Raw genomic sequence first — 20,572 nt, forward strand, 5'->3', positions numbered from 1 at the left:
ATGAATAATTATGTGCTACATTGTATTAATGTGTAATTTTTAAGAGTTCACAAAGACATTTTGATTATTTTTATCAAACAACATGAACAGTTTTTCAGTAGATATAAACTTATCAAGGGTAATTACTAATTTTATTAATATTTGAAAACGTAATTCATGCAATGAAAGTTATTAGTAACCTTGTCAAGTATAATGGCCATCTTTTTACTGTGCAATGTGCAGGAATAAATTCATGTGGCAGTTAATTTGTAACACATTTGTCTTTATTCTATTTACATTTTGAGAGCTGTTCACAACACCTCACTTATACAAACCTACATGGAAACCTTGAAGTATCGTGGCAACAAGATTACTCTGTGACTGCATGTTTACAGCTTTAAGGTTCACGTAATCAGAGATTACCAATTTGCAAATTGAACAGTCCACATAAGTGGTTGCAAAAATCATCCCCCCCCCATCGGGTGTAAAAAATCTACGCCCCTGATAGTAACCCTGTTTTATATAAAAATATAGTATTTTATAGTGATTCGTTTTAGAAAAATATAGTATTATATAGTAGTAACCCTGTTGTTTTTTAAATGTAGTATAGTACAGTGATCCTGCTTTGAAAAAAATAGTACTGAATAGTTACCCTGTTTTTCTAAAAAAAATATAGTATTGTATTGTGACTTTGCTTTTGTAAATGGCCCGGCATGGCCAAGCGCGTTAAGGCGTGTACTTCGTAATCCAAGTCGCGCCAAACATGCTCGCCCTCCCAGCCGTGGGGGCGTTATAATATGACGGTCAATCCCACTTTTCGTTGGTAAAAGAGTAGCCCAAGAGTTGGCGGTGGGTGGTGATGACTAGCTGTCTTCCCTCTAGTCTTACACTCCTAAATTAGGGACGGCTAGCACAGGTAGCCCTCGAGTAGCTTTGTGCGAAATTCAAAAACCAAAAACAAAGCTTTTGTAAAAGATATAGTATTGTATAGTGAACCTGTTTTTATATTTTATTTTGCTGTATTTTTACCTGTCCTTAGGCAACATTAAAACAGGTTATGTATATCCAGAATAATAAACGTTCTTAAAAAAATAATTTTTCTACTACTTTTAAAAATTAATTATTATTTTCTTACTACAAATTTGGACACCAAACGGCACAACCTATGAGCTAAATTACAAGAAACACTCAAAATAATATGCCCAACATGTGGAAATCAGGCAGCGTTTATAAATATAAAGGAAGCTTTGTTCTCAAGAAAACTGTATATAGAGAGATAAGAATAACAATGATTAATTAAGTGATAAAAAAAGAATGACTTTACATTACAATGTATCGTACGTACGTAGATGGATATTACATCTTCAGCTTTAAATCAATACCAGAAACCTGTATTTGGTTTCTCCACTATTAAACGTATTTACGTGACTGTTTTACCTTTCGAGAACTTCCCACACACTACCCATAATAATAAGCTACAATCTGAATGTTAACTTCCCATAAACTACCCATAAAATAAGTTACAATCTGAATGTGTTAACTTTCCATAAACTACTCATAACAATAGGTTACAATCTGAATATGTTAAATTCTCACAAACTACCCATAACAACAGGTTACAATTTGAATATGTTAACTTCCCATAAACTACCTATTCCAATAGGCTACAATCTTAATATTAACTTCCCATACACTACACATAAAATAGGTTACAATTTGAATATGTTAATTTCCCATACACTATCCATAGCAATAGGTTACAATCTGAATGTTAACTTCCCATACGGGCCCGGCATGGCCAAGCGTGTTAAAGCGTTCGACTCGTAATCCGAGGGTCGCGGGTTCGAATCCCGGTCACGCCAAACATGCTCGCCCTTTCAGCCAGGGGGGCGTTATAATATTACGGTCAATCCCACTATTCGTTGGTAAAAGAGTAGCCCAAGAGTTGACGGTGGATGGTGATGACTAGCTGCCTTCCCTCTAGTCTTATACTGCTAAATTAGGGACGGCTAGAGGAGATAGCCCTGGAGTAGCTTTGCACGAAATTAAAAAACAAACAAACAAAACTTCCCATACACCACCAATCACAATCTGAATTTGTTAACTTCTCACAAACTACCCATAATAATAGGTTACAATCTGAATGTTACTTTTCCAGGCACTATTAACAGTGGGGTGTTATCTGAGTGTTTTAAAAACAATTTGATTACTTTCATTAATTTTTTGTTGTTAAGCTGTGAGTGTTATTCTCTCATAAATCAACAACAGCTGCTACAACGGAATTTTATTTTGATTAAGTAACACGTGCAAGAGAAACCAATCTAAATTAAACCCGACACAAACATTAACACTGAGTCTTCAAATCGTTGTTGTTTCATATTGGTCGTTGTTTGTTCGTGTGATCCGGGAGGATCAGGTAAGCCTGGACCTCTCCCACCCTCCTTGACTATTAATTTGAATTTTGACTGTTGGATTAACTCTTGAAGCACATAATTTTCGGTGATTTGAAACGTGTTCATGATAATGTTAAAGTGACGCCAGTTCATAAACGTATCTTACACAACACCACTGTCACTAGTTCAACAAATTCCCTGACTGACTGAAAGAATGAGGTTTACGTTGGACATGCGAGAGCTAATGGGGAAGAAAGTGAAAATAATTAAAAGGATCAGTTAGTTCTGTTTAAGCTCTAATAGTGTAAACACTTGTCCGTTAAAACAGTACTTTAAATAAATGCCTTAACTCACATTTTTTTACGATTAACAACGTTGTTTGGACTGGCGTTACAAGCGATCAGGAAACCTGGGTATTTAATTAATTTAATAAAGAAAATAAAAACAAACTGTACTTAAAGATACACAGCAAGACAGCAAACTAATCCCATGTTTAGCATTATCGTTATTCTAGCCTGGGGTGAACAATGTATGAAAATGTTTTACAACACCAAGCTTTACTGGTCCTTAATCCTTTAATTCGGCCTTCACTTGACAGTGTTTGTTTTACACGTTCTTTATCTTACTGATTGACATTTAAGCAGGTGGTAATATTTAACATAAACCTTACAACCGCTGTGAAACTTTTCTTATGATGCCAGTGGGTGGTATTCGGTTTAGTGATTAATCTATTAGAGTACAGATCTAAGACCTTAAGGTTCGAGTTGTAAAGTCGATTAACACACCAAGCACTTTCAGCTGAAGGCATGTGGCAGAAAGTGACATTAAATCTTATTATTAAACTTAAAACAGTCGGACAAGTTCCTGTGGTGGGTAATGCTGGCTGACTGACTCCTATATCGTCAGAAGACAAAGAATATTTAAACATACGAGTTTTCAATTTTTTAAATAACTTTCCACTGGACTAAAATATAATTGTATTAATACGTGTCTTAAAATGACTGTTAAACATTTGTTTTTCAAATAAAAGGTAAAATTTACTGCAGATGTATTTTATACTGGGCTCGAAGTTTAATTTAAAAATTGTCTTACTTAAATCCAAGTAGTTTGATACAAGAAGGGGTTTAATATATTTCAGTGGTTTCAATTTCATCCAAAGCTACACCAGGGATATCTGCACTAACCGTCTCGGATTTAGCACTGAAAGAGTAGACAGTGGGCACCAGTCATCACCACACACCGCCAACTTTTGGACTATTCTTTTACCAATGAAGACTGGTATTAGCTATAACATTATAACGTATATATGGCTGAAATGGCGAGCATGTTTAGACGAACGGAGATTCGAGCCCCCCACACTCAAATTGCGTGTCAAGCGCTCTAACCACTTGCCAAGGCCGGCCAAATATCTGTTATTTTTTATTGAATATATGATCTAGACATCCAGTCTAAATCATTATTATGTTACGGTCAATCCCACTATTCCTTGGTAAAAGAATAGTCCAAGAGTTATCGGTGGATGATGATGACTACCTACCTTCCCTCTAGTCTTACACTACTAAATTAGGAACGCCTTACGCAGATAACTCTCGTATAGCTTTGCGCGAAATTCAAAACAAACCAAACCAATCCCAGTCGGACACCCCAAAATTCAGGAATAGTCATCCCTGAAAGTAAGATGGTACGGTCTGGTACATTTTAATACCGGTACGCAGTGCCGGAAAATCATTTGTCAAGATCATTTGATGTTTTGACTAGTCATAATAATTTTTTACCAATGTTGTTAGGTGTCACGTTGTAAAAAAATACTATGCTTCACGCTCTACTCCCAGTCATGTCGAGCACTTGCATATGATTTAGGTACAATTTTAAAATTCCATTCGAAGCTAAATGTATTTTTTGTAAACTTGGCCCGGCGTTCGACTCGTAATCCGAAGGTCGCGGGTTCGAATCCCGGTCGCATCAAACATGCTCGCCCTTTCAGCCGTGGGGGCGTTATAATGTGACGATCAATCCCACTATTCGCTGGTAAAAGAGTAGCCAAAGAGTTGGCGGTGGTTGGTGATGACTAGCTGCATTCCCTCTAGTCTTACACTGCTAAATTAGGGACGGCTAGCGCAGATAGCCCTCGAGTAGCTTTGCGCGAAATTCAAAACAAACAAACAAAAACAAAAAAGCAAACTTAAATGTGAACCATTTTTTATATTAATTGTAGCAACTGCTAGTATCTAAAATGTGTTCATTCGAATTTTAAAACTTGCCCCTCATAAACTACCAGTGTTGATTTGTATAAAAATTTATAAGGGGGGGGGCGTTATTACCGTATCTGTAAGAAATTGAGGTTACATTCATCATTATTCTCAGTTGATAACTGCTTTCCACGTGATAACTCTTAGAGTAGCGGGATTGACTCAATCTTATAACGTCCTCTCACGTCTGAAAATTTAAGTTTATTGTAAAAATCACACAGTTAATAATAACCAAACGAAACGTTGCCATAAACAATGCCCTCTCTAAACCTCTGATAAACTATTTCGGCATGTTACTAAAATGTAAATTTGAATTGGTAATACTAGCGCCAGCTTAAAGTCACTATTGTCATACAAGGACTTTTTAACCTGAAACAATTATATTATTTTTAGGTTTAATATATTAGTTAACATTTATATTATATCTATGCTAACTTATGTAAAATGTTTGTACAATTACAAACCGATATAAAATAATCAACATTATATTCTACTCGGTCAATTCCTTTTATTTATTTTGGTTAAACCGAAATAAGTATGTTAGTTTTTGTATAAATTAACACTTCAGAAATAAACAGTAATAAGATGTTTAGCTTATAACCTTGCTAAGAGAGGGCAGCACATTACATTTGTCAAATAAAAATAAATCTATACTTTCTAATTTGCTAAAAGATGCCAGCAAATAATTGTTTAGATTAACTAGATAACCGATCTAAAGCCACAGAAGTTTATATTTCATGTTAAATATATATTCAAGGAAGATTTTTACATTTTAAAAAGAAATCATTAAAGTTCTTCTTACTCTATCTGACACATAAAAGATATTTTCAAACACAAAACACCAAGGTCTATTGTATATTCTTTCCATTTTACCATTGTCAGGAAGAAATTTTAGAATTAAATATCTAGTAAGACTCAACTACGTTATTAGTAATCTGTACGATAATTTACTCTCAATGTTAATATCTGTCTATATTATATTAAAATGTGTTAACAGTTTTAAGCTCAAACATCTCTGTTGAAAATAGTTCAGACCTTTATTATGCGACGTCAAATATTAAGTTATTTTTAATTTTAATGTATATTGACTTTATTTTTACATTGTTTTCTTTGGCATTCTTTTACTTTCAATATAAGCATTTCTAAAACCAAGCCGAGCGTGGCTTAATGGTTACCATGCCAAATTGTGGATCAGAAGTTCGACTCTCATTTATCAACAAATTCAAACAATTTTTCTATGATAAAACTGTTAAACACACTTTTATTTGTACTTGGATCAAAATTATAGAGTTTGAATAACTAGGAGGACGTGCTTAATTTCATCTTTTCTCCATTGACAGTAGAGAAGAAGTAGAAATATAAATATCTAAGATGAGGTCTATGTTGTTATGACAAAGAAAGACAGTTCAGCTTAATACTTATTTATTATTGGACGCGCAAAGTATAGTATCGATAGTCACAACGTTTCACCAGGTTAATCCGGCACCATCAATTACAATAACTATTTGGATATACCATATTAATATGGTGAAACGATGTAAACATAGATATATATACTTTGTGTTATCGAAAAATAAATGAGTTTTACATAGCAACATACATCCTTTAATTATTTAGAGAAAGACACTGCATGAGATAGAACAGGAATTATTTTCTGCTGTGGTCGGGTTCTTTGGTCCTTTTGAAAGATCAGGTAACATTTACAGTGTATCTTAACATTAAAGAATAGGTTCTTCCCACAATATGTATTTCCTCTTCATTGGACAAAGCTTTTTTCCAAATTAAAATTTAACAACGTTTTCTATGGTTTGTGGAGAAAACTTATTGATGTTGATGAAGTATTGTTTTATTTTGTCTAATTCGTCGTTAATTTTATCTGGTGAGCATAGTTTTATAGCTGTGTTTGTTTGGTTTCTTAGTATGTTGAGTTTTTGTTTTGTTTCATGTGATGAATCCCAAGGAATGTATAGTCCAGTATGGGTGATTTTTTCTGTGGATTCCTGTTTTAAATTGTATCGGTTCTTGTAATTTTGAGGTTAAGAAATGATATGTGATTGATTTCTTTCTGTTCACATGCGATGTTAATGTTGGGATGTATAGAGTTAATTTGATTGAAAAAATTAGGTGTGTGTTCTGTAGATGTGAATCCCGCTATTGTATCATCTACATATCTGTACCAGTATAGTGGTGGATGTAATGCTGTGTTAATTGCTTGTGTTTCAACTTGTGTCATAAAAATATTGGCTAGAACTGGTGATACTGGATTGCCCATGCTTAGGCCATTTGTTTGTATATAGTTGTGGTTGTTGAACATGAAGTTTGTCTTCATCGTGGTGAATTCTATAAGGGTTGCTAATTGGTTGCTGAGAATGTCTATTGATGGGTTAAGGTCTCGGATATAGAGTTCTAAGGCTATCTTGCAGGCTTTAGTGGTTGGGATTTCTGTAAAGAGGGATATGACATCGAAACTGGCCATTAAGGCTTTTTGATTAAGTTGATTAAGGTTAAATTTGAAATTAAAGGAGTATTTGATGAATGAGCTAGTTGATGTTACATATTTGGAAAATGCAAATGCTATATATTTACCAAGATTGTAATTAAACAATTCATATGTTGTTCGCTCCTCTACTAGTGCTTTCTTTACCCGTGCCAGCCGTTTTTATATATATAATTTTCTCTACAAGTGAGTTTTCTCGTCATCACAGTCTTCGAGAACAGACCCTGAATAATGTTATTATAATAGACATAAAACTATGACATTTGGCGCATTTTGTTTCTTAATTATTCCATGACTGTGCTTTTTTTTTTATGAAACAACGTATTTAATTATCTGGGTTCGCATTTCTCCTATTAAGATTCTGGCAAAGAAGGCGCTGATCAGAAACAGCCAAAGACGTTGTAAGGATGTTATTCAAACATCTCTGTGGTTCAAATTATGTTATGAAATCGTATGCCTTCTAGGAAACATTAGAATATTTTGTTGTCTTTCAGTAATGTATACTGGAAGGATTTACACATTTTGATAAAAAAGTTAGAAAAAAACGATCTTTATACTCCCAGATAATTATAAAAATAGCTTTATATTTTAACCAGCATAACTGATGAAGCCGCAAAGATGAAACGTTGGTTAATTAAAATAAAAGATTATTTTGTAATTATCTGGAATGTGTCGCTTTTCTTCTAATACTTTTTAGATCAAAAAACAATATAGCTTTGTTGAAAATAAGGCTCGATTAATTTTGTTTTCTCGATACTTGATCTGTGTTTTAACATTTTGAGGTATCTATAAAGGAGGATCAGGTCACAGAGTTCACCCTGGATCTGCTCCTGCATTCGATAAGTATTTAATTTAAAACATTAAAAAAACAAATTTCAACACATTAAACACCCTAATAGCACTTTATTTATAAAACAGTACTTAGAACTATTAAAACACTACGAGAACAGTCAATATTATTTATATAAATGATCAATACTTATTTGCAAATTATTAATAAAGTTTCATTTAATTAGAACAAGTTTGTAAATAAGATACTGTATTAGATGCTATTCTATAAATGAATGTTTAATAGTTTCATTTAGCTCTGTCACACATTCAATCAATAAATGCTTGAGTTGTTTACGGATAACCGTTCAATTTTACCAGTTCCATTAAATGACTAAGTCAAAAGTTTGAAAATTCGATACAAAATGTGTACGCTTACGTCACAACTGTCCATGACCACGATATGTGCTGCGGATTATTTTTAATTTGTAGTGTTGGCTTAGGTCATTGACTTGTTAAGTTTAGTCTGTATAATAGAGACGGTAAAACTGACTGAAAAAGATATATTCGAAAATTATTTTGGTAAGACAGATATACTCTAAATCTGAAATTCAGTGTTGTTTTTATAATTAATCGTGATTAGATCACTTTTAAGAATTCCATTTTTTAACCGTTTTAGAAAATGTCACGCATTTGTATGTGATTCTGTTAGTCTTATTGAGTTACTCTCACTTTCAGGGTTATTTAAAATAAAATAATTAGCAACTGACTCGAAGGCTTGGTTGGATTAGTTTAGCCTAGCCCCAACATAGTGGTTGCTGTTGGTCAAACTTGGTTACATTATGATAATTAAATTATCGTGTTATGAGCTTCACAGTTAAGAATTTTTATAAAATGTATTTTTGAGTAATGTAAGTCTGAATTTTTTGTTTTTATTTTTTAGGTTCTAGCTTTAAAATACTGGAGACTGGAGAATTTATTGTAAAAACACCACCACCAGATTATCTTAAATTGTAATACCAACTATGTAAGTTATCGACTGCTGATTGTAGTCTGTTGTCATGATTAATAGTCTGAAGTATCGATGTAAAATGCTTTCAGTTATTTTAATTTTAGGAACTTTTATTCACCTGTGTTCAAAACCTGCTTTGAGTGAGCAAAATCTGGTGAAAAAAAAATTAAATAGTTCAGAAGATGAAAGAGCTGAAGAGTTTTTACCAACTATTTTGATAGCAATTTTAGCACGAAATAAAGCTCATACATTACCATATTTTTTTGGGCAGCTAGAAAATCTAAATTATCCAAAATCTCGCATTATTTTATGGATAAGAACTGATCATAATTTGGATGAAAGCAGTTCTGTAATTAAAGCTTGGGTTACTAAGGTAAAAAAGAACTATCATAAGGTTGATTTGGTTGTAGATGACACATATGATTCATATCTGGATGAAAAAGGCATCTTTGACTGGTCACCAATTCATTTTGATCATATAATGAACTTACGTGAAAACGCTTTAGAAGTAGCTAGAAATCTCTGGGCAGATTATATTTTTATGGTTGATTGTGATGTATTTTTAACAAATGAAAACACTTTGATAAGACTGCTTGAGCAGAAAAAAACTGTTATAGCACCAATGTTAGAATCATTAGGATCATATTCAAATTTTTGGTGTGGAATGACAGAAAAAGGTTATTATGTAAGAACTAAAGATTACCTCCCTATCTTGAATTATGAAAATACAGGATGCTTTGAGGTTCCAATGGTTCATTCTGCAGTTTTGGTAAACTTGCATCATAAAAAATCAGCCAGTTTAACATATAATCCTGATCAACTGTCTGGGTATTTGGGTCCCAGAGATGATATTATCACTTTTGCACATTCGGCTAAAGCTGCAAACACTAAAATGTATGTTTTGAACACAGAAGTGTTTGGGTTCATTCTCCCACCAATGGAAGCAACAAATACATTGACTGATGACAAGGAACAGCTGATTAATCTTAAATTAGAGGTGACTGTTGATGGACCACCTTTAGATGTTTCCCCTTATCTTCAGCATCTTGTATCTTATCCTCCTAAAGATACTCTGGGTTTTGACCAGGCTTATATGATTAATTTGTTACGTAGGTTTGAAAGAAGAAAACGAATGCTATACTGTTTTGATGTATTAGGTATAAAAGCAGAGATTATTGATGCTGTAGATGGTAAACAATTGAATGAAACTTACATTCAAGAACAAGGAATTAAAATGCTTCCAGGATATAAAGATCCATATCATAAAAGACCTTTAACTATGGGAGAAATAGGATGTTTTATGAGTCACTACACTATTTGGAAAGATATTATTCGTAATCAACACAGAACAGCTTTAGTATTTGAAGATGATATTCGTTTTGAACCTTACTTTCGCCAGAAGTTAAACAAATTAATGAATGAAATGAAGCAAAAACAATTGGAATGGGACCTAATTTATCTAGGTAGAAAACGACTATCTGATTCAAATGAACCAGTTGTTGAGGACATATCAACATTAGTTCATGTAGACTATTCTTATTGGACACTTTGTTATATAATTACCTTGGAAGGTGCCTATAAATTAGTAAATGCTCAGCCACTGTCTAAAATGGTCCCTGTGGATGAATACCTGCCAATCATGTTTAATCGTCATCCAGAAGAAAGTTGGAAACAGTACTTTGCTAAGAGAAATTTGAAGGCATTTTCTACCAATCCACTTTTGGTTTATCCTACTCATTATACTGGAGAGGACAATTACATAAGTGACACAGAAGACTCTGGAACCATCACTTATGCCACAAGGGATGAATTGTGAACATAAAACTTGTGTTACTATGGAGATAAACTACAGGTGGATGAAACTGTATGTATGGAATTTTATAAAGCTTTGGACTAACAATCAGGCATAGGATATAAAATTTTTAAGTTAACACTTTATACATTGCCTCTTACACAACATAACTATTTTATTTTTACAGTTGTTACTAAACTTAAGTTTAATAACTCATTCTTGCAATCTTGCAACACCAGAGATATAAATTCATGTTGCTAGATGCCTGGGACAACAAATGTTTGCAAAGGTACTTTTCTTGTTGGATAAGAACAAGTAATTTTGTTTGTTTGTTTTCAGATTGTTCATTTTATTGGTGGAAGAACCGTACAGATAGATTTTTAGAGGCATACAAATCTCAAAGAAATCTGAACTGTGAAAGTCCAGCATATAAACACACACATTTAAAAATGTAACCTTTAAATCTTAAAAACACACACACACACACACACACACACACACACACACACACACACACATGATAACAAAAGTATTTAAATTAATGGAATGAAGTTATTGCATTATTTTTGTCTACAGTAACAGCCCAATGGAATATATAAAAATATATATTTATATATATAATTGTTTTAGTTCACAGGAGCATTAATGTAAGCTCTGATTTGTTTAAAATCTGTTCTTGCATGGGATATACTAAATATTGCACCATTATAATGAATGAGCAAACATCTGTGAAGAGCCTAAAAGCAAAGTGTTTTATATTTCATTGTCAACAAAGAAATCTGAACTGAACTGGCCATTGGCATTGTATTGATAAGTATCTAGCATTTTGGCTAAAAAAGATATAATGATACAAAACGTTAGGTCCAAAAATAAGATAGTTGCTGTGAAATTCGACACCTACAGAAGTACTGTACAGAACAAGGTATCAAATTTTAAAAAGAGTATGAAGTCTGATATTTGGGGTAGTCGTTGGGTTTATAGTGTATTTTAATTCATTTTCTGAATGCATGTATCACAGAATTCTGTTGGGTTTTTTTTTAACGGTTAAATAAAAGTAAAATGTGTGTTTGGTAGGACAATGAAAGGAAGGAGTCAGTTTTTAAGGACGTGGATTTTTTTATTACATAAAAAGGAAAAGGATTAAATCTAAGAACTTAGATTCCTGATTTTTATGCAAGTGTTATAATGTACTGTTATGATTGATAACACAGCCTGCAAATTTAAACTTCATAAAAGTTGTGGTTTTAATAACATATTTTCTATAATTCAGCTACATAGGTTTGGAAAATAATATTCATTTTTCACTATCAGATAAGGATATTTTTTAACAAATAAGGAAGAAAAAAAATCTTTCACTTAGGTCAAATTATTATTTTGTTTACCACGATGAACATTTCTTATTATTATAGTTGTTAACAGAAATATAAACAAATTGAAGAAAAGAGAAGAACATTGATGTTAAACAAATGTGCATCCTCATTCATCCTGATATTGTGTAAAAATATCTGTACGTGATGTATAAAAATTGATATTTTCAGATTCACCATACAGGGATTACTGTAGAACAAGTGAAACTTTCAAGACAATAAAACCATCACATGCCTATGTAATTCTGGTATAGATACTTCAGACCATAAAACCAGCAGACACATGTATTAAAAATTGTGTATATTATATTATAGGTTGTCATATGAAATCACCAGTATAAGTACAGCATATTTTATCATTTTATATGTGAGTTTAATAAATACATACAAACCCAATATGTGGCCTGGTGGTTAGTCGCTCGACTTGCAATCTGAAGATCACAAGCTCAAATTCCTATTGACATACATGTTTGTCCTATACAGTTGGAAACTGGGCCAGCCACAAGAACTGGTAGGTTACCAACCAAAGCATCAAGTCCAAAACTAAATATACCTTTATGTATAAACATCCCACCCAACACTTCATATCTAGTATAGTCTCTGAAAAAAACAGATTAAAATATGAAAGTGTGATCAATTTTTTTCAGATCATCTAACACAAACTTATCTGTGTGTGTGTGTGTGTGTCTAACAGTTCCATAATTTTTACATGAAAACAACAAACTCAAAGCAGTTCTCCAGATAAAGGTTGAAACAAACCTTTTATAAAATGTTGCAAGTTTCATACTTTTATCATGGTAAGTTTCAGTACCTTGTGGGGCCTAGTCATTACAGCCACTTCCTTAGGCAGCAGTCTTTCTTTAATGTTATATCCAGAACTTTTTCCCTAGCTGCAACTAAAGTATGCATACTTTGTGTAAAATTGTAATAACTGTGAACTTATAAAATGATTTTTACATTTTAAGACAACTGTACAGCCAGTGATTTCTCCTTGTATAATACTTGTTTGTGGTGATATTCCACAGTATTCATGACACAAAGTAATAAATCATGTGGCTGAATATCAGAGTATGTAGATTGTGTAAGGAACAATTTTACTTATTCAAACTTATTTTAATTTGGGTTGACCACATTTGTGAAACTTTCACTTAACATATTTGTGTGATTATATTTTACTGCTTCTAGTCACAAGTGGGCTGAAGTTTTACTCAGTTACAGTAGTAGTCCTTACTAAAATAAAAATATTCTAGTACATTGCTTTACAATGTAATTTGAAAACAATAGTTTTGTGTTTAATTTTTTTCCTGTAGACAGCTATTTTTGTATTGGTTGTGCAGTATATACAAGCCTTTAATTGCTTTTTTTGATGCATCTGGTAGTTTTAAGGTTTTAAACAGTTAAACTGTTGCTTAAACCTTGTTTTAATTATATGTTTAATGTTTGTCAGGAGTAGAAAAAAAAGTCTTAATTAATTCTTTTTTGTAAAGTTAGACATTTTGTATTGGAAGACAAAATTATTGTAAACTACAGATATATAGAAGTTACAAAAACTCCCATCTTTCTTCATTCTAAAGGATGAAAACTTGTGTAACTTTAGTCAAGTCAGCAATGTTGTAGCATTAATTGTGTTAACTTGTGGTATCACTTGAAAATAAGTTTGATACAAGGAGTTACCATGTGATGGTACTATGGTGATTCTCAACAAATAGCCTCTCTATTAAAACACCTACATTATATACTTTGCAATCTATGTGTAATGCAAACTAATTCTATAAGTTGATTTGGCAAACCACTGTTACTTTAATGGATTTCTGTATTCTAATGCAGAGAAGTAAAAGGACAAAAATATATATTGTGTTCCAGGTCTAAAATCTAGCTGCAATGAATTGACTCCATTTCTGTAAAAAGATTTATTAATGGTGAAGACACAAAGAAACACATTACTAATTACCACATCAAGTCAGGTTTCTCTATTTTTAAGTAGCACTGTAAGGACTATGATCAGTATTTTTGTGGTAAGTTTCCTTTTTCTCAGATATTATGTATTCATATTCTTTGTAACTTGCATTTTTATTCTTGTGTTTAAAATGTCAAATATTTATGTCCAAATACAGGTATTTTATATTTTGACTTGTTTTGCTTTATATGGAAGTTTAATAGTATGTATTAAATTTTTTCTGGTCATGCACTTTGCTTAGTGCTATTGTTGACAAATAAATTAATTGCATGTGTAATGTGTTTTTAAAAAGTGATATGTGTGGGTAAAAGTGATTCCCAAAAATTGCACATGAATGTAACAAACATGTAAATATAACTTGCATATTCATTATTTCAAGGATTTATGTACTTGTAGAAGTAGGATGTGGCTTCCTTCAGTAATATTCATATTGAAGTATTCCGTTGGAATGCAAGAAATAATTTGGTCAGAAATTATATATCAAATTAATTAATTACACTTATATTTTAACAGTTTCCTCAAAAATATATTTTATGTCATTCTGTGGATGGATGTCTTAAGAGTGTTTCACATCAATAATGTTTTGTTTTATGCTGTGTTATATACTGACGTCTAGTGCTAAAATGTAGGCTTGCTAAAGTGATTTTTAGTTGTATGCATTTCTTAATGTGTATGTAATCACATATACGGCACAATCATTGACATTCTAATACAAACATTTGAGAAACAATAGCTGTTATAAATTTTTTAAAAGTATGAATAAATATAAATTACCTTATTTCATTGCATGTTAATTTAGATTGTGTTTCATGGTAATTTTATCAGTTACAGTATTTCATTCAAGATATACTACAGCTAAAGTAACATTATAAAATGACTAATAACATAATTGACTATAGTTTCATGACACAGATCATTTAAAAAACTTGATTTATAGTCAGCTTATTATATCAGTCACGTATTCTAAATGGAATTAAAAAAAACTTTTATTAAATTGTTATGAAAGAAAAGGTTTATACTATGATGTGTGGAAGCACCAGATGATTTGTGCCAAAGAAAAAATAGTTGTTTTCAATGTTGTTTTTTTAATTTCGTGTGTATGGACCAAGTATTGTATTTGCATTTACACTGGTTATATGTACTTCTATAAATATTACAAGGCATATTTGTGCATTTAATACATTTATGAATCTTTGTAATTTGATGAAGTAAAATAAATGATTTTTTATGCAAGAAAAACAGTACTCTTTGGCCAATGATATTGTTTTCAACTTCAGATTCCAGCATTGGACACAAGTACCAAGACTTCTGTTATTTCTTTAGAAACTTATGTCCTTGTACGGCAGTTTGTCTATCACAACCCAGAAACAAGACTTAGTGGAGATGGTGTAACATTAGTTAATTCACAGAAGCAAATAAACTCAAACTATGAATAACAACTGCAAAATATGAACGTTGTTATTTATTAATACACACACAGTCCTTCTGACACAGTAGTGCACTTTTATTTCACTTTGGTTTGTCATAAATCTTGTTCAGAGGATTTTGTTATTCCTTAAGGCAACTGCATTTCTACATGTTTGGGCATGGTCATTTTTAAATAAACATTATCAACAGAAGATCAGAAAATTAACATCAAAGGTCACGTGTGAACTGAATTTTTTTTTTCATTAATAAATTACTAAAAATCCATGATGATGAGAAAACCCACTTGTAGAGAAAAGTACTCATTTAAAAATGGCTGGTATGGGTAGAGAAAGCACCAGTAGAGGAGGGAACAACTTTCAACCTTATTCAGTCATCTGACATTGTTTGCTCCTCTACTTGTGCTTTCTCTATCCATATCAGCCATTTTTAAATAAATAAATTACTAAAAACATTACAATGTCCATTTACTTCAAAATTGCTTTTGAAACTAAGGATAAGTAAGTGGATGTAACTCATGAAGCCATCATGTCTGAATTTTTTTCCAGATTTTATTATTGGATCCACATCAAAGTCAGTTATCTTCACTTAGGAAAGTTTTTATAAGTCAGATAATAAAGTATATTCATATGAAATGAATGCAGAAGACAGCAAGTTAATACTATATTGGCTTGTTAGTATATGAATTTAGAAATCTAAACCAGAGTTGGTTTGTTTTGAATTTCATTCAAAGCTACACGGGGACTATCCGTGCTAACCAGAGAATCATGGTAAAAGGATATAATAGCCCAAATCTGGCAGTCTTGGGATCTGAGCCTTGCCAGATCTTGGGTGATCACATTATAATCACACATAAATAAAAAACAAGAAAACTGGATTTCTATATTGTATTTTATTGTACATAGTACTGTACAATGTATTTATATCAAGAAAGAGGTAATGTGCAAGAGAAAGTATTTTATTGCACAGTAAAAAATAAGTACTGTACATTTTTTATTATTATTTCTTGAAAAGCTGCAGACCAATCTAAAAAGTAAAAAAATATATATTTATTGGATATTACTGTATTATACAGTGTATTTTACATTGGAAAGAAAAAGACAAACGTTTAAAAACATTTTATTGCAGATATTACTTTTGCAATAAAATGTTTTTAAACGTTTGTCTTTTTCTTTCCAAAAAGAAAAAGAAAAGGATTCCTGTGTCTGGGAGGTTTGACTCTATTTTGGATTCACAGAAAGTGATAAGAATTTTTTTTAATTATGAAAAATTTTCAAAGTTTCAATTTGTAAGAACATAGAAAATTGTTTCAATACTGAACAAAAGCAATTACAGAGATTGCATACCCTTGCCATGCCATTCCTTTTTGAGATTGCATGCATTTATACTGGATAATGTAAAAGTTGGAAATTCAAATTCAGAATGATCAATGGTCCAGTTCATTTTTGTTGTGTTGTGGAGTCTTAACCTTAATTTGCTCATGAAAACTGGTACAAATGATTCAACTTTACTAAGTTATTAACCTCAAGCCACCAAACATGTGCTATCTCCTCATTGTAAAATGCTTCAAAATGCTTCAGAATCCAGATCTGAACCAAATTTTGAGAAGACTATCCCATATTTACTTCATATCTTGTGTAAAAGTTTTATGTACATCAGTTTCAAAATACTTGTGGAAACAGACCCGACTGCAATAATACCTTGAGCCACTCACTCTCTAGAAAAAGTAAGGAAACTAACATAGACATGATTACTGATAAACCTTTAATTGCAATAAACTTCTGGGACATTTTATTGTACAAGTTGCAGTCTTAAGAGCACCAGGTCACTGTAACTTTCATGTTTGGTTTTATTACAAGAATATAGCACTTAAACAATGAAGAGAAGCATTAACTTTATAATATTCTCTGGATCATAAAATAACAGAAACTGATATGAGTCAGAAAATTCAAGTTTTCAGAGCTTGAATAAAATATTTATGGAAAGTATGTTTGAGTGATGGAATGAAAAGGCTGAAAATGTGATAAGTAAATGGTGAAAAGGCCTACATCTGAACTGAGGTGTTTGCTCTGATATTTTTGGTGGGACAAATGGCCTTTTCCCTCATTGCTTTCTTTTATGTTCTTAAAATGTAATTGACCAGTATTCTTTGAGTAGTCTGAAAGAACCACAAAAACAGGAGAACTTGTCAAATATTCTTTTACAGAGCAATGAGAACATTGTATCTGAGTCTTAAGAACCAAAAGAAAGAGACTGGGCACAAAGGGTGAAGATTCACAGCATGTATTGCACACAACCAAAGTCAAGTTTAAAGTAGCTTAACACTGAGATAAGTGCTTGTGGTCAGCTGTATATCACACTTCTCACTCCTGTGTTCCAGGATGACTCAGCAGCCTTCAAATTTAAAACTTAAAACCAATCAAAATTGAACTTGCACATTCATTAAGTTGAAGTGACTTTTGTATAAACACTTGTGCTACAATACATGTAACAGCACAGGAAAAGCAACTTTACACAACAAAACAAAACTTTTAACAGAAAAATGCATGACTGAAGTCTTTTAACACAGAAGTAAATACTGTAAAGCAATAATGCTTTGACAGTGACAAGCCACATCCTTTAACAGTGAAATGCATAAAAAGAACTATGTACAATAAATGATGGAACAAAAGCACCTTAAAATAAATCTCTTTATGCAAATCAACTTTATATGTATGAGCACACAGGTGAAAATATACATTATTACAAAATGTTAAAATCCATCACAGAAATGAAAATGCAGTTTATAAATTTAAAAATACATTGATAAAAAATAAAATCACAATAATGATACAATCATGAATACACTGTTTACAAAGATGTGCACATTGAAATAATACCAATTAAACAAAACTAAAAAACATGAACTTAGTGTAAACCCTTTAATGTATATACATTAAAACCCTTTCAGTATCTCAAAGACATCTAATAAAATATAAAGCAAGCAGTTAACAGAAATAAATAATAAAGTAATATTCCTCAACTTTGACAAACAAATATGTGCAGTGAACAAGATAAAAACCAAACAATTACTTTGATTCATACTGCACAATTTGTGTGGTGAAGGAGAATCACTTGTCTATGGGAGTCCTACAGCAGGTCTTTCAACATAGCAATGGAATTTTGGAGCACTGTAATGATCCAGTGATGAATCTTTCGAGTTGTCACAAATGTACTCAGGGTCCTTGGAGCCAACATATTTCTCCCTCCAGTTGTAAAGTAACCTTTCTATATTTTAGATTCTTCTTCTCACACTTGTGGTGATTAAACTTTTGTACTCTTGTCTGCTTGCACTTTAAAATTTGAATGTGCTGCAACATAAATTGCATGAAGATGTTGGTTAGGAATGTGAAGACCAGTGATATGGTCCTTATTCGTGGACAGTTCTACTGCCATATCATTGTGATGATAGTGGGCTCAACAACAGATCACCTCCCAAGTTTAGTTGATGTAAAGAGACTTCAGTGCTTGAAAGGTTTGTTTTTTAAGACCAGGAGGCATAGGAGGTGCATGTAATTGCTTTTTAAGCACATTGTACTATTGTATATTATAATTTAAAAATACAGATGAGATTTTTTTAGCATAATGGAAAATAAGTCTTTATTATTTAATTTAACCAACTAGTTTAAGTCACACAATTACAAACATCAACTTTTGATGCTACTAGTATGGGTAGCATTACACAATGAAGTTGTACACTTGCAGTGTGCTTATTCAATGCACAGTTATAATTTCTGGATTTTATAAGTTGAATAGCCCTTTCAGTGATGCATGATCTACTCAAGTTGTGAACTCCCTATCATACAAGTAGTGACATTAATGTTTGATGAAAACCCCACAATTTCAAACAATTCTTTGTCATGTAATATTAGCACTCATTATGCAATTGATATATTTGATTATGTGCTCCATACCATCATTCATTTCAAGTTATAGAACATTTTCACCTTCCAATTTTCATACAAAATATGGGTCAACCTTTTGGATAATATGATATCTTACCTGCTGCAATTCTTGCAAGATTAATGGATCCATCAACTTTGTGATAAGAAACTGAGTTTCAGCCTAATTTTAGTTTCAAGCCAACATCCTCGACATAACTAAATACCATTCTCTGTTGCATCCATACACTTGAGTGATCTCTACATTGTAGTCCTCTAAGTGCAAATTCACTATGCTCTAAGAAGTGTTAAGCAAAATACAAAGATTAAATAACATAATGCAGAACCATACAGTCTTCCTCAAGTGCTGAAAACAATAACAAGTCTACTTTCATCATTCAACTTGTGTCTAGAAGACAGCCACCAGAAGTACTGATGCATGTTACATTTACCAGTCTAAAGTCCATATAGAACTTAATATTCCTTCTTTATTTTTGACAATGACCACTAAAGATGACCAAGTACTTTACGAAAGGTGCCTTACTTAGTCACTTTACATTTTATCACTGCCATATCTTTGATGCTACAAGGAAGCCTGCATGGTGACTGTTTTATTGGATTATATCACCTGTGCCTATGTGACTAAATCATAAATCTGGTTTTAGAAACATATTTGCAAACTTTCTGAACAGTTCATTGAAGTCCCATCTCTCTGTTGAGTTCAGAATGCTTGCATAAACCTCAACCAGACTTCACAGAGGTTGTGGAATTTTTAAGCTTGTTTCCTAAGTAATACAGTTGCTGCTAAAACAGCTCCTCTGCTAGCTTGTGTCACTTTTGCTTCTTTTACTACACAGAGCTGAACAGTTAATTGCTTGTAGTTACAGACCAATACTGACACAAAAAGGTAAACTTGGAAAATCACTGTTTGAGCAAATGTAGCCTCTGTTTTAGACAGAAAACAATGCATTTCATTTACATGACTAAAGATTTTCTACAGTAGTTATAGAAGGGTGAAATTAACAGCTATTTCAGCTACAACAGCATGAGTTATTACTATAAGCATAAAATTGCTTTCAAACTAATGTTAGGGTCAGGTTATAACAAAGGGTAATCATTGTGTTTTTATCAGTATAATTGCTATTTTCTTTATCTGTTTATTCTTTTTCTAGCCCGGTAATTTTTCACTGTTCACTCAACAGTATCAGGTCAT

The 20,572-nt window shown here is 32.2% G+C and overlaps 1 protein-coding gene across 3 annotated transcripts; it reads left to right on the forward strand.

Annotated features, from left to right (window-relative positions):
* The first annotated feature begins 7,968 nt into the window (after positions 1-7,968).
* On the forward strand, positions 7,969-15,461 carry LOC143228185 (procollagen galactosyltransferase 2). Of its 3 annotated transcripts, none has more exons than XM_076459494.1 (3): positions 7,969-8,468; positions 8,830-10,762; positions 12,229-15,253. In XM_076459494.1, exon 2 carries the CDS (start codon positions 8,948-8,950, stop codon positions 10,712-10,714), a length of 1,767 nt encoding a protein of 588 aa, XP_076315609.1. In that variant the 5' UTR covers positions 7,969-8,468; positions 8,830-8,947; the 3' UTR covers positions 10,715-10,762; positions 12,229-15,253. The 3 variants fall into 3 exon arrangements, 2 of the variants coding, with proteins under 2 accessions (XP_076315609.1, XP_076315616.1); XR_013015249.1 differs by adding an exon at positions 15,292-15,461 and having other exon boundaries at positions 7,970-8,468; positions 8,830-14,072; XM_076459501.1 differs by having other exon boundaries at positions 8,830-15,253.
* The last annotated feature ends 5,111 nt before the right edge of the window (positions 15,462-20,572 follow it).

The sequence above is a fragment of the Tachypleus tridentatus genome, chromosome 1 (assembly GCF_004210375.1).
Source record: "Tachypleus tridentatus isolate NWPU-2018 chromosome 1, ASM421037v1, whole genome shotgun sequence".
NCBI lineage: Eukaryota > Metazoa > Arthropoda > Merostomata > Xiphosura > Limulidae > Tachypleus > Tachypleus tridentatus.

Excerpts from the sequence above, each read along its gene's own strand:
- LOC143228185 (XM_076459501.1), top strand. The coding sequence starts at position 8,948 with ATGATTAATAGTCTGAAGTATCGATGTAAAATGCTTTCAGTTATTTTA.